General features: G+C 51.6%; 1 protein-coding gene across 1 annotated transcript in view; it reads right to left on the reverse strand.

The window, feature by feature from the left end:
* Positions 1–149: 149 nt before the first annotated feature.
* ARHGEF26 (Rho guanine nucleotide exchange factor 26) overlaps positions 150–19,329 on the reverse strand; it is a 29,139-nt gene continuing 9,959 nt past the window's right edge. The window contains exons 5-14 of the mRNA XM_063408510.1: positions 18,257–18,417; positions 12,159–12,311; positions 11,626–11,755; positions 10,421–10,495; positions 9,389–9,478; positions 6,615–6,769; positions 5,298–5,504; positions 2,869–2,936; positions 2,399–2,503; positions 150–1,580 (exon numbers count right to left, since the gene is read on the reverse strand). Coding sequence (XP_063264580.1) covers positions 1,438–1,580; positions 2,399–2,503; positions 2,869–2,936; positions 5,298–5,504; positions 6,615–6,769; positions 9,389–9,478; positions 10,421–10,495; positions 11,626–11,755; positions 12,159–12,311; positions 18,257–18,417 — 1,287 coding nt within the window. The 3' untranslated portion in view covers positions 150–1,437. The remainder of the gene's footprint in view (positions 1,581–2,398; positions 2,504–2,868; positions 2,937–5,297; positions 5,505–6,614; positions 6,770–9,388; positions 9,479–10,420; positions 10,496–11,625; positions 11,756–12,158; positions 12,312–18,256; positions 18,418–19,329) is intronic.

The following is a 19,329-nucleotide window of genomic DNA, read 5'->3' on the forward strand; positions in this document are numbered from 1 at the left end:
GTGACAGACGAGGTGGGACACGGGATGGTGCCACTCACCTCTACAGGACAGGAAAATCTGAAATTACAGTGGTTGCTGAAGAGATTTCATTTCTCTGACAAAAATGACATTATCAACTGGCAGCTTTATGGCATTAAAAAAATCAAACCTTTTTTTAGTAAAGATTTAAAAGCATTTTATTGATTGTTGTCCTATAAAGTCATAGAAGTCTTTTAATTCCTGAAGAACTGTGTCCACCAATAAGAAAAATGAAAAATATCTTTACAAAACATTACAGCATTTTTTGAAAAACTAGGTATGAAAAATATATACAGTGTATTAAAAAAATCTGAATAAAATTAATGCCTGAATTTATACATTCAGTTATGTGTTAAACATCCGCATGTATACAATAAAATTTGTTAAAACAGTAGCACTATTTTTGCTATGTTAAATAAGTCTTTGTTGAATTTACAGTTTCTCTCATTACTATTTTATCAGTCCACTTATAAATTAATTTGCAAGGCTGTATAACCCCTGTCCCACTGTCCAGGTAAGTATTTTTGTACAAAAATCACTGCCTCCCTAATGTAGTTTAAATTATTAGAGCGACACATCTTTACAAACACCTAATTCACTCACCACTCCAGTCAGCATCGTGCAGGATAAAAACCAGCATTCGTCCCCTCTGCAGAGGCTGGGGAAGGACGAGAGACAATTCCTGCACTGCTGAGGCAGCAGCTGGTCCGTGCAAGGGAGGGGTTCATCCATCCCACAGCCTCCCCTCTCCAGACACTGCCCTGAGCTCTGCTCACCCCGGAGGGCGTTCGGTGTTCTCAGCACTGCTCCGAAGCACCGAGTGCAGTGCAAGAGCCCATCAGAGCCCTGGGGAAAGCAGAGACCCCTGCCCCCCTCACGGCAGTTCCTCTGGATGGGAGGGGGCAGCAGCACCTGCCCTGCAGGGGTGCCTGCTCCTGGCTCAGAAATCCTTTCCCACAGCAGGACTGAGCAGCCTCACAGAGGCAGAGCTGCAGATTCCTGGCCGAGGGTCCTGTGGCAGGCCAGGGACAGCCGGGGTTGGCACTGGAGAGGTAGGTGAGCCTTCACAGGGTGCAGAGCTGCTCACTCGAGTTCAGGTGCTGACGCCAGGGGAGGTGTCCCAAACTGGGGCTGCAGCCCCTCGGCAGCAGGACACCCTGTTCACAGCAGCTCTGGGGCTGGGGCCGGGGGCCCAGAGCTCCACAGAGTTCTACTGCTGAAAGTGAGTTCAGATGCCCAAAACCAGATGGAGCAGGAGCATGAGGAGGGAGGAGCTGCAAAGGAGTGCCCAAGATGCTGCTGCTGGGGCCAGGGCTCAGCTCAGAGCAGCGGGGAAGGGCTGGCCAGGCTCCAGTGTGCTGCTGCTGGGTTGTGGCTCTGCTGTCCCCTGTCCCCAGCCCCGGGGCGGGTGGGACAGGGCTACACGTTGGTCTCCAGCCCCAGCAGGCGCCCCATGCGCTCCATGTTCTTGTCCAGGGTGGCCCTGCAGGTGATTTCCCTGGCACACTCCGACGGGAACCAGCCCCGCTGGCCGTCCCGCAGCCGCTCCCCCTCGTACCAGCCTGCGGGAGGGGACAACAGGGACACCTCAGGGACACCTCTGCAGCTGAGCCCCCCTGCTGCTGGCACCGAGGTGACCCGGCTGACAGGCATCACACACCTCCTGCATTTGCCTTGACTGGCAATCAACTAATGCAGGGTGGCTTTGGCCGATGTTCCTAATACAGCCAGACTAGGAAAAAACAGTATGTGCAAAGTATTGCACAATTTCACTACTTTCTTTGTCATTCAAATGTAGTTTGAAGTCATGCTGTAGTACCATTGTAACCTGAAGAGAGCAATGCAGCACAAGGGACAGGATCTCTTATTTTACAAGTCATTGAGCAACAGCAAATTAGAATTCAGTCCCTCAAGTACTGACAGTGTTCTGCATCCCTGAGCCAGCACTCGGTGCTATCAGTGTAGTTGTGGGCAGGTGTGGACAAGAATCCCTTTGATCTTGGGATAGCTGATCCTGTGGAAAACCTCAGCAACCACCCTGTGCCAGAGCTGTAGCAGGAAAGCCCAGCCCATGGCATGACAGACTGGGGATGTTTCTCTTGGACAACCCCGGCACTCACTGGAATGTGTGAGCTCCGTGGTTTTCAACAAATTCAATTTCCTACTTGTGGACACCTCCCATGCCACATCTGGCCAGCAGTCACGTTCTGCAGCTGGTTGTATCTGCTGCTCCCTTCAGAAACCTGAACCCAAACGCTCATGTTTACCTTGGAAGCTGAATTTTACTCACTGAAGCCCTGTGCTAATAGGAAACAAGTTTTTGTAGCTGGAACCCCCTGCAGAGGAGACACATGGTACTGACAGCAAAATCCTCACTCACCATCGTTCACTTTTTGATAAACCAAAACGACATCGGCGACTTGGAGAGAGAGCTCATCGGCCTGCTTGGCTGTGTACGTCCTGACGATCTCCACCTGGGCCAGTGCTGGGGAAGGAGAGACCAGGCTCAGTTAACACAGTCACAGGGCAGGGGCTTTTATCACCTCCATTTCTTTTACAGATTTAAAAGCCCGCCTGCCCCAGCCCTGCCCCGGCCTGGTGAGGGCAGGGCTGTTCCCCGCAGGGCCCTGGCCCGGTGAGGGCAGGGCTGTTCCCCGCAGTCTGACCCGGTGAGGGCAGGGCTGTTCCCTGCAGTCTGACCCGGTGAGGGCAGGGCTGTTCCCCGCAGTCTGACCCGGTGAGGGCAGGGCTGTTCCCCGCAGTTTGACTCGGTGAGGGCAGGGCTGTTCCCCGCAGTCTGACCCGGTGAGGGCAGGGCTGTTCCCCGCAGGCCCCGGCGGTTTCACTCACTGGTCCTGTCCGTGTGGTGCCCGTCGCTGTCCCGGCGCAGCGCCGCGATCCAGCGCGCTCTGTCGCTCCTGCAAAGCAGAGCCCGGGGTCACGGCCAGCACTGAGCCCGCCCGCCCCTCTCCAGGGCCGGCCTCGCTCTGCAGCGCCTGTGAGGGACCCCTGGGTATCACCACCCGTGTGACACCACCTCCGTACCCTCTGCCGTCTACACAGGGCGACAGAGTTCTCACCCAGCACTGGTGGTTGTGTCCTTGGGACCCACACACCACAGGAGGTGGCAACACAGCATCAAACTATGCTGGGAATCTTTGTGCCAGAGAAAATAGTTCAGTTTTACCTGCACAAAACTATTCCAAAGGCACGCTCAACTCTGTGACCTGTTTGGCCTTGGAAATTCCCTTCCCATCCTTCTCAAAGGATAAGACTGTAAAAATAGGTAACTTATAATACAGAATTCTTTTCAGACTCTTGCTCTGAGTGACGATCAGCTGGACTGCTATTTATACTGCAACCAGCACAGAACAAATCAATAATAAGTCTACAGAACAAAATGCCTTTTCATAGAAAGCCCAGACAACTAAATATGTCCTGCATTTTCTCCCCAATAAAACTGCATTTCCAAACAAGTCTGAATCATCTCCTGCCTTCATAATGAGATCCTTAATAGAAAGCACTGATGATCTTCAGTTCCTTTCATGGTTATTCTAAACTTTGAAAGCCAACCTAAAACTATCGATTTTTCCAGGCAGGGACATGTCTGGAGCACTCCCTTTCATGTCTCTGTCCTGCCTCCAGCTTCCCCCAGAACAAATGAACTCTTTCAGTGCTAGGAGGTCGTGTGGAAGTTGATGGCACACGCACACCCCAGAGCAGGCACTGCCTGCTGCTGCTTTCTGGGACAGGGCACTGCTCAGGGTGCCTGGGAGAGCGCGGAGCAGGCTCCTCCTGCACGAACCCTGCTGTGCTGCCACTGCTGCACCACCACAGCCATCATCCCCAGCACAGCCATCATCCCCAGCACAGCCATCATCCCCAGCACAGCCATCACCCCCACCACAGCCATCACCCCCACCACAGCCATCACCCCCAGCACAGCCATCACCCCCAGCACAGCCATCATCCCCAGCACAGCCATCATCCCCAGCACAGCCATCACCCCCAGCACAGCCATCACCACAGCACAGCCATCATCCCCAGCCATCATCCCCAGCACAGCCATCATCCCCAGCACAGCCATCATCCCCAGCACAGCCATCATCCCCAGCACAGCCATCATCCCCAGCACAGCCATCATCCCCAGCACAGCCATCATCCCCAGCACAGCCATCACCACAGCACAGCCATCATCCCCAGCCATCATCCCCAGCACAGCCATCATCCCCAGCACAGCCATCATCCCCAGCACAGCCATCACCCCCAGCACAGCCATCATCCCCAGCACAGCCATCATCCCCAGCACAGCCATCACCACAGCACAGCCATCATCCCCAGCCATCATCCCCAGCACAGCCATCATCCCCAGCACAGCCATCACCCCCAGCACAGCCATCATCCCCAGCACAGCCATCATCCCCAGCACAGCCATCACCACAGCACAGCCATCATCCCCAGCACAGCCATCACCCCCAGCACAGCCATCATCCCCAGCACAGCCATCATCCCCAGCACAGCCATCACCACAGCACAGCCATCATCCCCAGCCATCATCCCCAGCACAGCCATCATCCCCAGCACAGCCATCACCCCCAGCACAGCCATCATCCCCACCACAGCCATCACCACAGCACAGCCATCACCACAGCACAGCCATCATCCCCAGCCATCATCCCCAGCACAGCCATCATCCCCAGCACAGCCATCACCCCCAGCACAGCCATCATCCCCAGCACAGCCATCATCCCCAGCACAGCCATCACCACAGCACAGCCATCATCCCCAGCACAGCCATCATCCCCAGCACAGCCATCACCCCCAGCACAGCCATCACCCCCAGCACAGCCATCATCCCCAGCACAGCCATCATCCCCAGCACAGCCATCACCACAGCACAGCCATCATCCCCAGCCATCACCCCCAGCACAGCCATCATCCCCAGCACAGCCATCACCACAGCACAGCCATCATCCCCAGCACAGCCATCATCCCCAGCACAGCCATCACCCCCAGCACAGCCATCACCCCCAGCACAGCCATCACCCCCAGCACAGCCATCATCCCCAGCACAGCCATCACCACAGCACAGCCATCATCCCCAGCACAGCACCCATCTCTGCAGGCAGGCCACTCGAGGCCTTACCTGGCAGTTTAAATTAATAAACCAGGGGAAGTAAAAGCAAGCAAGCGAGCAATATTTACTACTTTAGGCAGGGCGGGAGGAGCAGCCCGGGGAGCCAACCAGGTGAAGAAATCCCTTTAGTAACTGTACTCACTGAGTGTCTGCTCCCAGGAGCATCTCCCCGCGGTCCCCGGCGTGGTTGCTGAGCAGCACGAGGCGGAAGAGGTGGGATGCAGAGCTCCGTCCCGCGTGGAGCATCCCGGCCGTGCTCCTCCCGGGAGAGGAGCACGGCTCGTCCCCGTCAGGCAGCACCAGCAGCTGCTCCCGCAGCGCGTACTCCGTCACGGTGTAACTCTCCTCGCTGCAGGGCACGCCCGGAGGAAGAAAACACCGAAAACACCGTCAGGGTTTAGTGCCACGTTCAGCTCGTGTGGGGGCAGTCACAGACACAGACACCACGGCAGGGATGGTCCTGCCAGCACCTCCAGCTCCACACGGGGAACCAGCTCCTGCCAGCGGGTTTGGTGTCACACAAAGCCCCAGGTCACTCCCGGGGTACATTTTCACTGGTTCTGTGAAATAAACACTGAGAGGGCTCTGGGTTCTTTCTGCAGAACAGCCTTGTGCACTCCCAAACGATGGACACAGAACATGCTGCTCATGGAACCAATCCTGCTCAGCTGCTCTCAGCCAGGGAAGGGCTTAGTTGGGGCTTGGTTTTTTGAGAGAGGTGGGTTTTGGTGGTTTTGGGTAAGTTTGGGGATTTTGGGGGTATGGTTTGCTTTTTTTTTTTTTTTAAGAAGTCAGTTCAGTATTTTAGCCTGAGTAACTCCTTAGCCAAGGGAAGAACTGGCAATCCCAGCTGGGAATGCTGCCATCACTACCTGGGAATCTTGGGTCTGAAAAGGAAATGTGTCTATGCGTTTGTGCAATGAATAATAAATGCATTTCTTATGAATTAATCAGCTAGCCTGTACATGTGCACAGCTAATCATAACAGCATTTCTTACTAATTAATCAACAGATAAACCTCTACAAATCCCTCCTACTCCTCACTTCCATCCCACAAACGCGTTGGATCAGACTCCTGCTGAGGGGAATCCAAACACCTGTAGAAGCAGTCAGCGCATTTCCTGCCAGTCCTCTGGAGTCAGTCCTGCACTGATTAGTGGAGCAGAGGGAGCTCCGGAACTGTGGGAAGCGCGGAGGGGAAAGGACAGCCCCAAAACCTTATCCTTCCCAAACTTCTGTCTTTGCTAGGGCATTAAGAATCATCTTTTTAATTCATCTGACAAATCGGAATCTTAATTGTGTTTGCCAAAAGTAAATCCTGTTTACCAAGCAGTTACTTGTTATTGTAACCCATGACAGAGGCTCAAGTAACTCCTGAACCATTGCACAGCCAGGATCATGTTAAAAGTCACTGTGATTCAAGGGATGAACACAAAAGCAGCTTTGGTGAAGCTCTTACCTCTTCTTCTTGGTGATGATGAGGACATCGTTGAAGAGGAAGAAGTATACCTGCTGCTTAGAGGTTCTTTTGGAAAAAAGCCCAGTGTCTTCTACAAATGCTGTTAATTCACCCCTTTTCACCAACCACCGTGAAGAGGAAACCAATGGAAATGGCTGCAAGGCAAGAAAATCACATTCTAATCTTCCAAATCAGAGAAATTTTAAAAACCAGACAACAGAGTAGGATGCATTTGGGAAAAGCTCAGAGCTCAGAGATTACGAACACAAAGAGGTTACCAAAGTTTAAGGGCCTCCATCATTGCTACAAAACACAGGTAGCAGCTGCAAATACCTGGGAATCACCTGGGCACCTGTCACCACTGCTCATGGAAACCAGAAATGAACTGACCCGACTGATCACACCGGGGATGAACAGACTGTGAGGCCTCCCGAGGGCACAGAGCAGAGCCCAACTTCAGGAATGTGTCTGCAGGGTGGGAGCAGCCCCTGGAGCACGTGGGGACACAGGAGTGTCGGTACCTCACGCTCTCCTCGGGGCAGAGGTGCCATTCCCTGTGCCCGTGGCACCCGGGGAAGGCAGGCAGGGCTGGACAAACCTTCCTTCACACCTCTGGCCATGGCCCTGCTGCTCTCCCTGGGGCTGCTCTCGTGTCTCACTCACCTGGCAGGCTTTACTGCAAGTGGCTGATCAGGGCTCCCACAGCTCCCTCTTCACCCCCCTCACGGGGATGGGCAGGAGCTCCTTTCTCCCCAGGTGAGGGCCAACACCTGCAGCAGCTGCACCAAAGCCCCAGGGGACCTGAGCTGCCTGATGTGCACTTGCCTTTATTAATCCAAATTACTCCCAGCTGCAGAGACACAGAGCCCACAGGAGGAGCCTTTGTTTCTGTGGGCCAGGAGGATGGAGGCAGATGTGGGACTGTCCAGGTCACACAGATCCCTCCGAGCTGCCCCGAGACAGACGCTCCAGTCAGACCAAGGTCCACACTAAAGGACACAACTGCCTGTTCTCCCCTCAGTTAAGCACCTTTCACATGCTTTTAAAAAACATTCCTTCATGCACTTTGTCAGCTGCCTTCCCCATTCTGCATGAGCTCCTTTTTGTCTCTGTTAATCCCTTGGCCCAGCCTGCCTGTACCTGCTGAGCCAAACCCAGCACTGAGACCTCACTGCTGGAACAGCAGACTGTGACTCCCTGGAACAAACCCCCACAACTTCTCTTGTGCAAAAGATGCAAAATTTAAGAACAAAAACTGCTGAAACTTCATTAAAAATTTAATTCTACAGTTGAACCATGTACACAAGCAACACGAGATTTGAGTCACTTCCCCTGGGCTCCCATGAAGTTCTCCACAGTTACATCTAACAAATAATAATAAACAAATCTCCAAAACTCTGTGAGGCTGGGCAAGAACAGAAATACTTTAACTAATTTATAATGGCTATAAAACAGAATTACAGTCCCATGATGATTGGTTTACAAGCAAAAAATACTTTCAAAAGTTCTGTTTAAGGATGAACAAAAAATTCCTCTAATCTGTACTCCAAATGAGTTCATCCCATTTTCCTAATTGACTCTCTTCCAGAGGCAGCTTGGTTTTACTTTAATTTTTCCTTAATTGCCAAAGGAGCAAATCACGTGCACTGTGTCCCTGCTGCAGAAAAGAGGCTCTCAAAAGTGAAAAATGCATTTACCCAGAGCGAGGCTTACCCAGCTGGGGCCCGAGGGCTGCAGGGCTGGGCCTGGATGCACAAAGGGAAATCTCACACAAAAGCACAGAAAGACAAAGACCCCGAGCTGCTGCTGCTCCAGGACAGGGTGGGGTCACCCAGGAGGGACAGAGAAGGACAGGGACACACAGGGACAGGGAGGGATGGGCAGGGATGCACAGGACAGGGACAGAGAGGGACGCACAGGGATGGACAGCACGGGAGGGACAGCCAGCACATCCTGTCCCGGGGGAAGGTGAGGGACTCCAGACCCTGCAGCCCAGATCCCGAGGGACTCCCGGGGTCTGAGTGGAAGCCCAGAGCAGCTCAGCCCTGACACCGGGCTGGACTGGCTGCAGAGCTGGGTCTGTTACTACCCGTCAGGAAATGCTCTGCTGTCACTTGCCCAGAATTGCTGCATTTGTTGTTGCTGTTGCTATAACCAAATATTATTACTTTCAATTTTAAGACCAAATTTGAGAACAAAAATACTCTAGGCCAAGTTGAAAATGTCTTTTTGGAGACTGCATTTGCCCCAAGCCTGACCCAGAGCCTTTCAGGAGCTGTGCTTCTAACACCATGAACCAACCTCCACTCACTGATAATGGAACAATCTTCTCCCAAAAGAATCCTCATTGGTAATGGTATCAGACATCAATTACAGAAACAGCATTGCAGCAAACATTGAATAGAAACAATAAATATACTTGAAGAAAGTCCAATAAACCTCCCCTACCTATGACTGGTTGTTTCCTACAAAAGGCTGATTGTACAGGAAGTTTTTAATAGAAATCTGTGATCTCTCACCCTTAAGGGGAAGGACAAACACCCCCTGGATCCTTCCCTGGCCTGGAAGTGTTTTCCCAGGCCCTCCCTTCCCATCAGGTACACAAGCAAATCTCAGCACTGAGCCTTTGGCCTCTCTCCTAATGCCAAAATCTTCACAGCAGCTTTATCTTTACAGCCAAGAATACTCTTCACTCAGCATTTATTCAAAATCCCTTGTGCTGTAGCATCACTTCCTACGAAAATTAAAACACTGGAGTATGATCCTCATCCTACCTTGATTTTGAACTCCAGCTGGGAGTTGATGGTGTACATCATCTCCGTCCTCTCCATCTTGCGGGCGCCCTCGTTGCACAAACGCACGAGCTGCAAACCAGAGAGGGCTGAGCAGGGCCCGGGGCCTCCAGCACCGACTGCTGCTCCTTGGAAGGGCTCTGCTAACCCCAGCCGGGCCACGGCCAGCCCAGCCGGGCCACGGCCAGCCCAGCCGGGCCACGGCCAGCCCAGCAGGGCCACGGCCAGCCCAGCCGGGCCACGGCCAGCCCAGCAGGGCCACGGCCACGGCCAGCCCAGCAGGGCCACGGCCACGGCCAGCCCAGCCGGGCCACGGCCAGCCCAGCCGGGCCACGGCCAGCCCAGCAGGGCCACGGCCACCCCAGCCGGGCCACGGCCAGCCCAGCCGGGCCACGGCCACCCCAGCCGGGCCACGGCCAGCCCAGCCGGGCCACGGCCACCCCAGCCGGGCCACGGCCAGCCCAGCCGGGCCACGGCCAGCCCAGCAGGGCCACGGCCAGCCCAGCAGGGCCACGGCCAGCCCAGCAGGGCCACGGCCAGCCCAGCAGGGCCACGGCCAGCCCAGCAGGGCCACGGCCAGCCCAGCAGGGCCACGGCCAGCCCAGCAGGGTGTTTGCAGGGCCACAGTGACCGGGGCTGCCCCCGATCCCCTCACCCAGGGATCCCACAGGGGCCCCCCATTTGTGACTCCCCAGGGGGAACAAAGGGTCAGCCCAAGCCCTGGCTGAGCAGGGCCACTGCTCTGCTCCAAGCTGATGATCAGCTCCAAACTCTCCTCCCAGCTGGATTAACTTCCCACCCCGCTCCCACACACAAACCCGGAGCCACCACGGCATCATCCAGTTCGGGACCTTCTCCCAGGCAGGGAGCAGCAATTCTGCACAAACCCAGTCCCCAGTGCCCTCCCTTAAATACAGCAATGCAGACCTTCTATGCTTCAGTGTTTTTCATTATTCATGCATGGAAAACAGCCCCTTTTCCCTAGAAGAACACAGGGATAACCTGAGAACGTACCTTGCTGACTTCTTTCAGAGCCTGCGTGCAGTTCTCGTATTTTGCTGAATCCTTGGGGGTTTTCTGGCAAATAGTCTGAAACCAAACATCAGTTACTCCAGAGGACCAAGCAGCACAGACTGCAGCCCCCAGAGATTTCACAGCTGAACTGAAATCCAGGAGCTGAGTGCCAGCTGTGGACTGAGATAAAGAGGGAACAGTGGGCACTTGGTCACACTAAGGAATGCCTCCCTGGAAAGGTTTGGGAACAAAGGGATGCTTTGCACCTTTCAAGAATGGGTTTATACAACCATCTCCAAACAAAAAAACAAAACTGAAAAGAGTGGGAAATAAAATGCTTGATTTGATTGTTTAGATTGTTTCAGCCAAAGAGGGGAAGGAAGTACATAGGAAAGCAAAAGCCAAGAAGCAGAAGGCTCCCCCAGTGACACACTGCAGGAATACTGGATTATTATTCCATTTTTTACCTCGCAATGTACTGCAGAGAAGAGAGAATTCAACATCTGTGCATGAACTAAGCATCCAGGTGATCAAATTCATCAGTGTTCAATTTAAAAATACATAGAACAAAATGATCAGTTCTGTTTCTGGCTCCTCCCAGTGCTGGAATCTGAGCCTGGTCACAATCTGCACTCCGGCTGGAGGTCCAGTTCCTCACTCAGTCCTGGCACCCTAACTGAAATACCCCAACTCCTGATGAGAATTCTGCCTGCCAAACACTCCCTGGCACTTCCACCCCTCTCTCTGAGTCCCTGGTCACTGCACAGGGAGGGACAGCCCAGTGCCACCCACACACAGCTCCCTTGGGAACGGAGTCCATCCTTCAGCTCCCCAAGAGCATTCCCTGCCAAAGGGCCCTCACCCAACCCACACGACAGCAGGGCTTGGTTCTCAGCTGCAGGGTTCATTTCAATCCCAGCACCACATACAACTCCTGTGCTGGTCCCTTCTGAGTTTCAGAACCATTTTGACCCTTTACTGTACAATTGTCCTACTGGAACATCCAAGTATTTAACTTGTGACTGGGGGAGCAGGAGCGCCCAGTCCCAGCCAGCAAACAAATGCAGCAGGAATCCACAATCCACAGCCAGGACTGGTGTAAGGGAGAAGGCATGGAGAGGCTGGAGAGCAGCAGAACCGAGTAGGAGAGGATGTGAACACTGCAGGAACAAGCAGCAAGGGGAGAGGGAAGTAGGTGTTCTCACATCCATTAGCAAGGGGAGACGAGTGACTCTCTGCATGGGGAGGATGAGGAAGGAGATCATGGGCAAACTCCGGCAATCCTCGTGGGCCTCGATCCGGGACAACACCTCCTTGAACGCTGGATTGGTGGCTCTGGGAAGGAAAGGGATGAAAGAATTCAATGGTGTGTTTTACCAAACGATTGTGCAAGTTCCTAAGTTTGAAATAAACCATTATTTTATAAAAAAGGAGGTGTGATTTGCAGGAGTCAGACCACCCCAGCCTTCAGCTTTATTCCCTCAGATCCAGCAGCCCCAGCACTGACATTAAACCTCAGGAGCTGCACCCCTGACTGTGGGGGCAGACCCAGGAGTGCCACACAGGGCCAGTGTCACACTGACACTGAACTGATGCAGGAAGGGCAGTGTGAGCCATGAGCTGTGGCAGGAGGGGGCTGTGCAGCTCCCAGAGAGGCCGCAGTCCCCTCAGAGGAAGGTGCCCGTGAGGGACAGCCCGGCCTGGCTGGGAGGCACAGGTTTAGGCTGTGCATGCTCACAGCAGTCTCTGCAGGGTGCGCTGCTGGTACACCTCGTTGGTGCAGTACTTCACGTAGGGGTCAAAGGTGGAGCCCGCGTGCCTCGCCACGATGTCGCTGATGTCATCGATGAAAATGTTATTCTGGTGCCTTGCCTCGAGCTCTTCAAAGAACCTGGGGGGTTAAAACCGACTTTTACATGCAAATAGCATCTTTCCCTCACAACATTCACCTGACACAACCCACAGCACTGATGACAGCTGGTCTGTGCCAGGGTGAGGCCATCGTCCCTCCTTTGGCGGGGCAGCGCTGGCAGGACACAGCCCAGGGGTGCCCAGAGGTGCTGCAGTTCCTGGCAGCTCAGCAGTGCTGGCAGGACACAGCCCAGGGGTGCTGCAGTTCCTGGCAGCTCAGCAGTGCTGGCAGGACACAGCCCAGGGGTGCTGCAGTTCCTGGCAGCTCAGCAGCAGCACTGGCAGAGGCACTTCCCACTCTCCCACTGCCACAACCAAACGGCATCACTGAGCTGGTCAGACCAGAATTTCCAGAAATGGGGTTGGAAAAGAAATGAAACTACTTCAAACACACATTAACACATTTCCTCTTGCAATTAAAGGCAGCACAACAGCAGAAGTGCTCGATGGAAGGCAGCTGTGTGTGGCTGCTGAGCCAAGGACAAAAGCCATGTGGAACAGGGCACAGTGCTCCACATCCTGCAATCCTCCACTGGAACCAAACACAGACTGGAAACACTGAAAATGGGCACAGAACCCAAAATCCTGAGCTGGCTCTTCCCCTAACCATGCTTGTTCTGACAACTTCCCTGTTGTCTGTGCTCTGTCCCACGTGTGAGTCTCTCTCTACTGGAAGCCTCCCACTGCTCTCTGCACTCCCAGTGCTCCCAAGGCACCTTGATTTCCCTGATGCTTCCTGGCAGTCCCCACTGTCTGGGGGGAACTGCTCACAGACCAGCTCTGCAGGTCACCCCTCACGTGAAAAGCTGTCCTGGCTGCAGCCTTTGTACACCAGCATTCACTGCAAGAATTCCTCAATGCCCTGGAGTCAACAAGTTCATACAAAGATTCTCATATAGCACACAAAATATTAGGAAATACTTAAAACACATGAGCTCACATTAGGCTCCAGTATTTTGAAATCTGCTTTATTTAATTTCAGCCCTTTATTCCATTTTCTCCTCACTAACAGTGGCTCTTCAAATCTGCCACCTTTTTTCAAGTGATGTTCTCCACAGTTTGCTTTGCAAACACACCTTAAACATGTGAGAGCAGCAGAACAGGATGAACAGCAGGGCTTAACTAAATTAAGGCATCTCCAGGTGTGCTTAGAAGCAGCTGCTGCATGGAGTGGCTGCCAGGCTCTCACTGGGTCAGCCAGACCACGACAATCAAGGGGATTTTGGCCTGGTTTTGGATTTTGTTTTTGTGGAGTTCTGACACAGTAACTGCAGCTGCCCTGGCTGATAAACAGGGCTCTGCCTGCAGGTGCTGAGCAGAATTTGTTACAGCCCTGCCACTGCTGAGGGCACCCTCCTGTCCCCCACACAGCCTCTCCTAGGGCACAACACACTGTGAGCTGTCACAGACTGCTCCTGTGCTGTGGATCTGGGGTTTAGTGTCAGGAGCAGCCCCAAGGGGCACATAAATAATAAAATGACACAAAAAGAGCCTGTAGGTGTGGAGCCTGCAGTGTCTCAGGAGGCACAGCACAGCCCCATCCCACACTGGGATTTGTTTCTCTCTGCTTGGACATGTTTATGGCTGGGAGAACCTCCCACTGCTGCCAATTCACTTTGCTCAGGAAATGAGGAAATCCAGCATTTCCCGCTGTGTTATGGCACAGTGACAAGGTGTTGGACCCTGCTGGGCCACAACTTCCACCTTTAGAATTTATCTGGTGCTTCATCAGTGACATCAGCAGAGACAGTCACAGTGAGAACAGTAAAGATCTGGGAGAGTGGAACACACACACACACACAAAAAAAAAAAGGGAAATCAAAGTTCCATCTCCCAGTGTGTCCCATAAGGAAATCCTGCATCAAAGTTTTAATCAAACTTGTAGTTTTCCACACCTAATCTGCTAATTATTAGACACAATCAATGAACCAGACACATAATAAATCCTTTCATGTACAACTTTAGGACAGATTCTGCCATAAAGCTCAGGACTGAGGGATGGAATGATTCCATTCCATTTAACCAACAAGGAATTTGCTGTTATGTGTGCAGCTTTTTTTGCTGAATGTCAGAAGGATTTACACAAACATCTCTGTTAAATCTAGGACTTTTCTGGTTAACGTTAGATCCAATTAAGAGAAAGGACATCACAGGACAGAATTTGACTCCCCTGATCTTGCCCTTGCATTGTTTAGAAGCATCATCCACTCTGCAACACTGCTGAAGGCCGAGGGCCAAGTTCAGAAATGCAGGTTTAGCTCCAGGGTGCTGCTGACACCATCCAGGGACAGAAAGCACTGGAGTGGCAGCAAGCAGAATTCAGCTTCTTCCCCCTGCAGATATGAGCACCAGAGTAACAGCTGACAACTCGAGATGACTTCAGCTACAAGTAAGATATTTCTGATGAACCTTTCCAAATCTGACCCTTCTCATCAGGAACAGAATCTGAACATCTGCAGCATTACTGTTATTTAGGGAAGGGGAGGGGGATTTAAAACAGTAAAAATGGGAAAATAGTCTTATTTCCACAGGATTTTTATACTGAATCAAAATCAGGTTTTACCACAAAAATGGCTGGAGAGAGGGTGATTAAAGGGCAGAACTGAAATGAGTTTGTTTGGTGAGTTCCACAGTCTCAATAAAGGAAACCAACACATAGCTACACACACAAATATAACACCTAACCCTGCAAACCCAGCACATGGAACACCTTTTATGCACCTGGGCAATATCCAGGGAGCAGCTGCAGAGCCCAGCAAGGAGAGGCTGAGCCTGCAGCCTGTCTGTTCCTTCTGCACCCAGCCCTGGACCTGCCCACGCTCCAGGGCCTGTCCCACTGCAGAGCCACGGCCCTTCCAGCCATTTCCAGTGTTCTGGCAGAAATGCAGGGCCAGGGAAGGCCACACAGCCCTGCCCAGATACCTGATCCAGAGAGACTCCCAGACAGCAGGAAGGTGCCCTCAGCACCTGGCCAGAGGTGGGACCTGCAGGACAATAAATGTCCATTCAGCCAATAACTGCACCCAGAGACACTGGGACAAGGAAATGGGAACAGCTTGGGTAAGTCATGAGCCCATCACAGCCGCAGTGCTCATATTCTGTGATTCTGTGATTCAGACACAGAGTTTGAAATCAGACAGAATCTGTTAAAATGGTTCTGTTAGGATCTTTTTGTGCTAATGCTGCTCTGGTATCACAGAAGCATCTGTCTCTTGCTGACCTAATAGCAGAGAAGGCACAAATGCCAAAGCTTTCCCTTCTCTTATAAACTTGGAGATCTGACCCTGCAGACCCACTGTTCTGAAGACACTTCCCTCATGTCCCTGAGACTCCTCTTTCCCCAGAGAGGCTCCTGGGGAGCTGTTCCCCACTTGCCTGTGACCCTGGCACTGATGTCTCAGCCTGCATTCCTGACTCATTCCTGGCCCAGGGGCTGCCTGGCACCCCCAGCCCAGTCCAGCAGCTCCTGACCGGGGCTGGAGCAGGGAGAGTTTGGGCTCCAGCACCTCTGAGCTGCACAGCACACCAGGGCCAAGGAGCTCCAGCTCCCTGAAGCCACCTTCCAGGAGGTTTCCATAAACACACACAGCATGTGCTGCACAGATTATTCATCTCCACTCCCCTCTGTCAGAGACATTCCAGGGAGCTCCCAAAAGCAGAGACAGTCTCTGCTCTCTGCATTCTGCTTCCAACAAAGGCAGCTTTGTTCCCCCAGGAATGGCCCTGTCAGGCACTACAGGCCTGTCCTGGTGTTGCTGGAGAGTTTCCATTAAACATGTTCCCAGTCAGAGTTCCTAGACAGAGGCATTAAGCAGTTCTGACTAAAGGTTTTTCTGCAGTATTTTTATCAGCTCAGGTTCTTCAGCTCACCAAACTTTGCCCAAGCAACCAAAACCACTGGTAACTACACTCAAAGTCAGGTCAGCAAAGGCTGATTAAAATTCAGCAGAATGGGACAGATTTATTTTTATAACATTTTATAATGTTATTATCTTTACTATAAATGGAGTTACTATCTGCCCCATTTTATAACAAAAGGGTGGATTCTGCTACTTTGAAACACCTTGAAAATGGAGAGCAACAGTTGGAGATATCAAGCTGGTATCTGGTTTAAAATCGCTTCCATTATTTACACAAATGATGTTGCTCAAAAGCAGCACAAAGTTTTGTTTTAGTTTAACAGTATTGCAAAACTTGGGAAAGAAATTATGTTTTCATTCAAGTTTAAAAAGGGGTTATGACTTCTCATTTTACCCCAAGTCATAAAAAAACAAGCTCTTAAACCATGAGACTTCACAGACAAGAAAGAATAAGATTATATTCTAGGCTAGTGTGGTATTTTTCCACTCTTTCTCCCTCTCCCTCCCACTTCCTTTGAAGACTATTAATCAAAAGGGATGTAAGAGTTCCCCTAGGAGCACCGCTCTCCCCACCCCCATTGTCCTTTGCTTTTACACCTCACACTTCCTAAGGAGTACCTGTAAAAGGAACTTTGCCTTGAAAATAAAGACTTGGATAAGCTGCACTCCCTGACACCACTGCTGTCACACTGGGGTGGCTCTGGGGCCACACAACCCCAACCTCTGGCAAAAAACCTGCAAGAGACAAAGAAAGGGAATGGGAGGGACAAAGGATCCCCAACCAAACCCAAATGTCCTCCTGCTCTACAGCCCCTAAACTGGGTTTGCACTTGGCACAGCACATCAACCTCCAAAACCCAAGATCTTGCTGCTGCATGAACTTCAGAAGACAAAAGTCAAACTGCTGCACAACAGATGTCAAATTCCACAGACTTTGTGGTGTCTCAGAGAAAAAAGGCAACAAATGACTTTACCATGACTGGGAACATGGAACTTCACAAGTTCCACCAAGGTACATGAGGGTTTAATGCTGAAGAATTCACAACTTTGCAATTTCTACAACGGGGACAAAAGAAGGGGGAACAAAATAAAAAACCATTCAGAATCCTTGTTCAGCCTTCAGGCCCCCTTCTGATAGGAGGCCAACATTTCTCTGTTCCACAGGTAAAGAGATCTCTGTAAAGCTGTACAGAGCTACAGCTGAGACCACTCAGCATCTTCAGGAGGCCACGAGCATCCTTCAGCCACTGTGCTCACTCCGGACTGGAAATCAGGGATAAAAAAAGCAACACAGACCTTTTGATGCTGTAGTTACTTGGAACACATAATCCACCTGCTGCTGTGAATGTAGAACAAATTGCAAGGAAGCAAAGCTGCATTCAGCAACTTCTTGAAAGGGTGTGAAGTACTCTGAGAGCACATACATATGCATGTCCAGGATCAAAAACCACTGGCAGTAACTAGCAGTCATGAAGCAGACTGTTCTGCATTTCTGTCATGTCAGATCTGCCATTTCCTGCTCCCCAGGCACTGCCTGTGCTGTGCCTGCTCCTCTGCAGGCTGCAGGACCTGCCCAAAGGCAGCAGCAGGGCACAGCAGCTCATCCTGGCAGCAGAGCCAGCCCTGGTGCCCCCACGGGGGGCAGTCCCAGAGCACAGCACCCTCTGCATCACCTGGCACCAGCAGCTCTCCAGGCAAGGATGGAACTCCAGCCCAAATTAACAGCTCAACAGGGCAGACCAAGCTTTATCTAATGCACTGTAAGGACTAGGCCTGAATGCCTGATCAGCATTTAGCTCAGAACAGTTTAGATCTGAAGGATGCTGATTTCGACTACGATTCCCTCTGTGCTTTCCTTCCCTCCCCATTTTCAGAGACACAAATCCAGGCCAGCCCTGCTCACACCCCTGTGTGTATCTCTGCCACTTGGACTTCCCATCTTCAAACCAGCAGGAGCTTTGGAAGAAATGCTCACCACTAATACGGTTAACTCAGCTTCCAAAAGAATCCTGCTATTGTGTTTAAGGATGTACAGCTCTGTCAAATACAGAAATGCCATGCTTACTTTTTGCTTGCTTCATAAACATCCGTGATGTTGGAGAAGAGGTGGTGGCTCTCTGTTTTGGTCATTGTGAGGCTCAGTTCCCTGGAATTTTTAAACATCCGGATCAGAATCTCCAGGCTCAGCAAATAGGAGTGCTCAGAAGATATCACCTCAAATATTGCCTACAAAGTGGAGGGGGGAAAGAAGAGACTTACTAGTGACTGGGCTTTTTTCCTTTAAAACAAAATGTTGAGCAGAGGTGCGAAGCAAAGTTTTGGATGTAAGCTAATGACTTAAATATTCATCTCTACAGTAGCTGCTTCATTAATTAGAAAGAAGTGATTTAATACTAGAAAAAAGTCTTTTTTAAGAAGTCTATATTCACTTTTCAATGGAATTGCAAACCAGCAGCTTGAAGACAACTCAGCACCACCTGTAGCCCCAAGAGCACAGGGGGAGGCTGGAGGCTGAGGGCCCTGGTGGGCTCCTCCCAGACTGGGAACAGGCACAGCACAGGCACCAGTGGGGCAGACACCTCTGATGTGCAAGGGAGGGAGGGAGAATCACCTCACCATGACCCAAACACAATCTGGAGAAGGAAAGCCAGAGAAGGGTGCCTGGCACCCCCGGGGCTGGGGGCAGCTCCCTGGAGGGCACCTGAAGCTGCTCTGGGGCTCACCTGCACCAGACCAGGGCAGGGCACGTGTGAACCCCAAGGACAGAAACACTCTCAGGGGCCAGGTGCACCCTGCAGTTGGCACACACATACACAGCTATTTTAGGCTGGCAAGGGAAGACCTACTGAAAATAATTTTAGTTCAAATCAGTCTGTAACACATTTTCTTTAGCCAAAATATGCACAGAGATCCATCTCACTAACAGAATCTGAAAGATGGGGCGTGTATGAAGACAGGACATGGACATTAATCAAGGCAGAAGACAAACAAATACATTTTTCTGCAGTGACAATGTATATACTATAAAATAATCTAATAGGCTCTAAAATGCAATTTAGAGAACAGATCAAGGAAGAATAAAAGGCAGTTGAAAAGAAACACAGCAAAAGCATGAATTGGTAATATAACTACAGCTTA

Source organism: Prinia subflava, chromosome 11 (assembly GCF_021018805.1).
Source record: "Prinia subflava isolate CZ2003 ecotype Zambia chromosome 11, Cam_Psub_1.2, whole genome shotgun sequence".
NCBI lineage: Eukaryota > Metazoa > Chordata > Aves > Passeriformes > Cisticolidae > Prinia > Prinia subflava.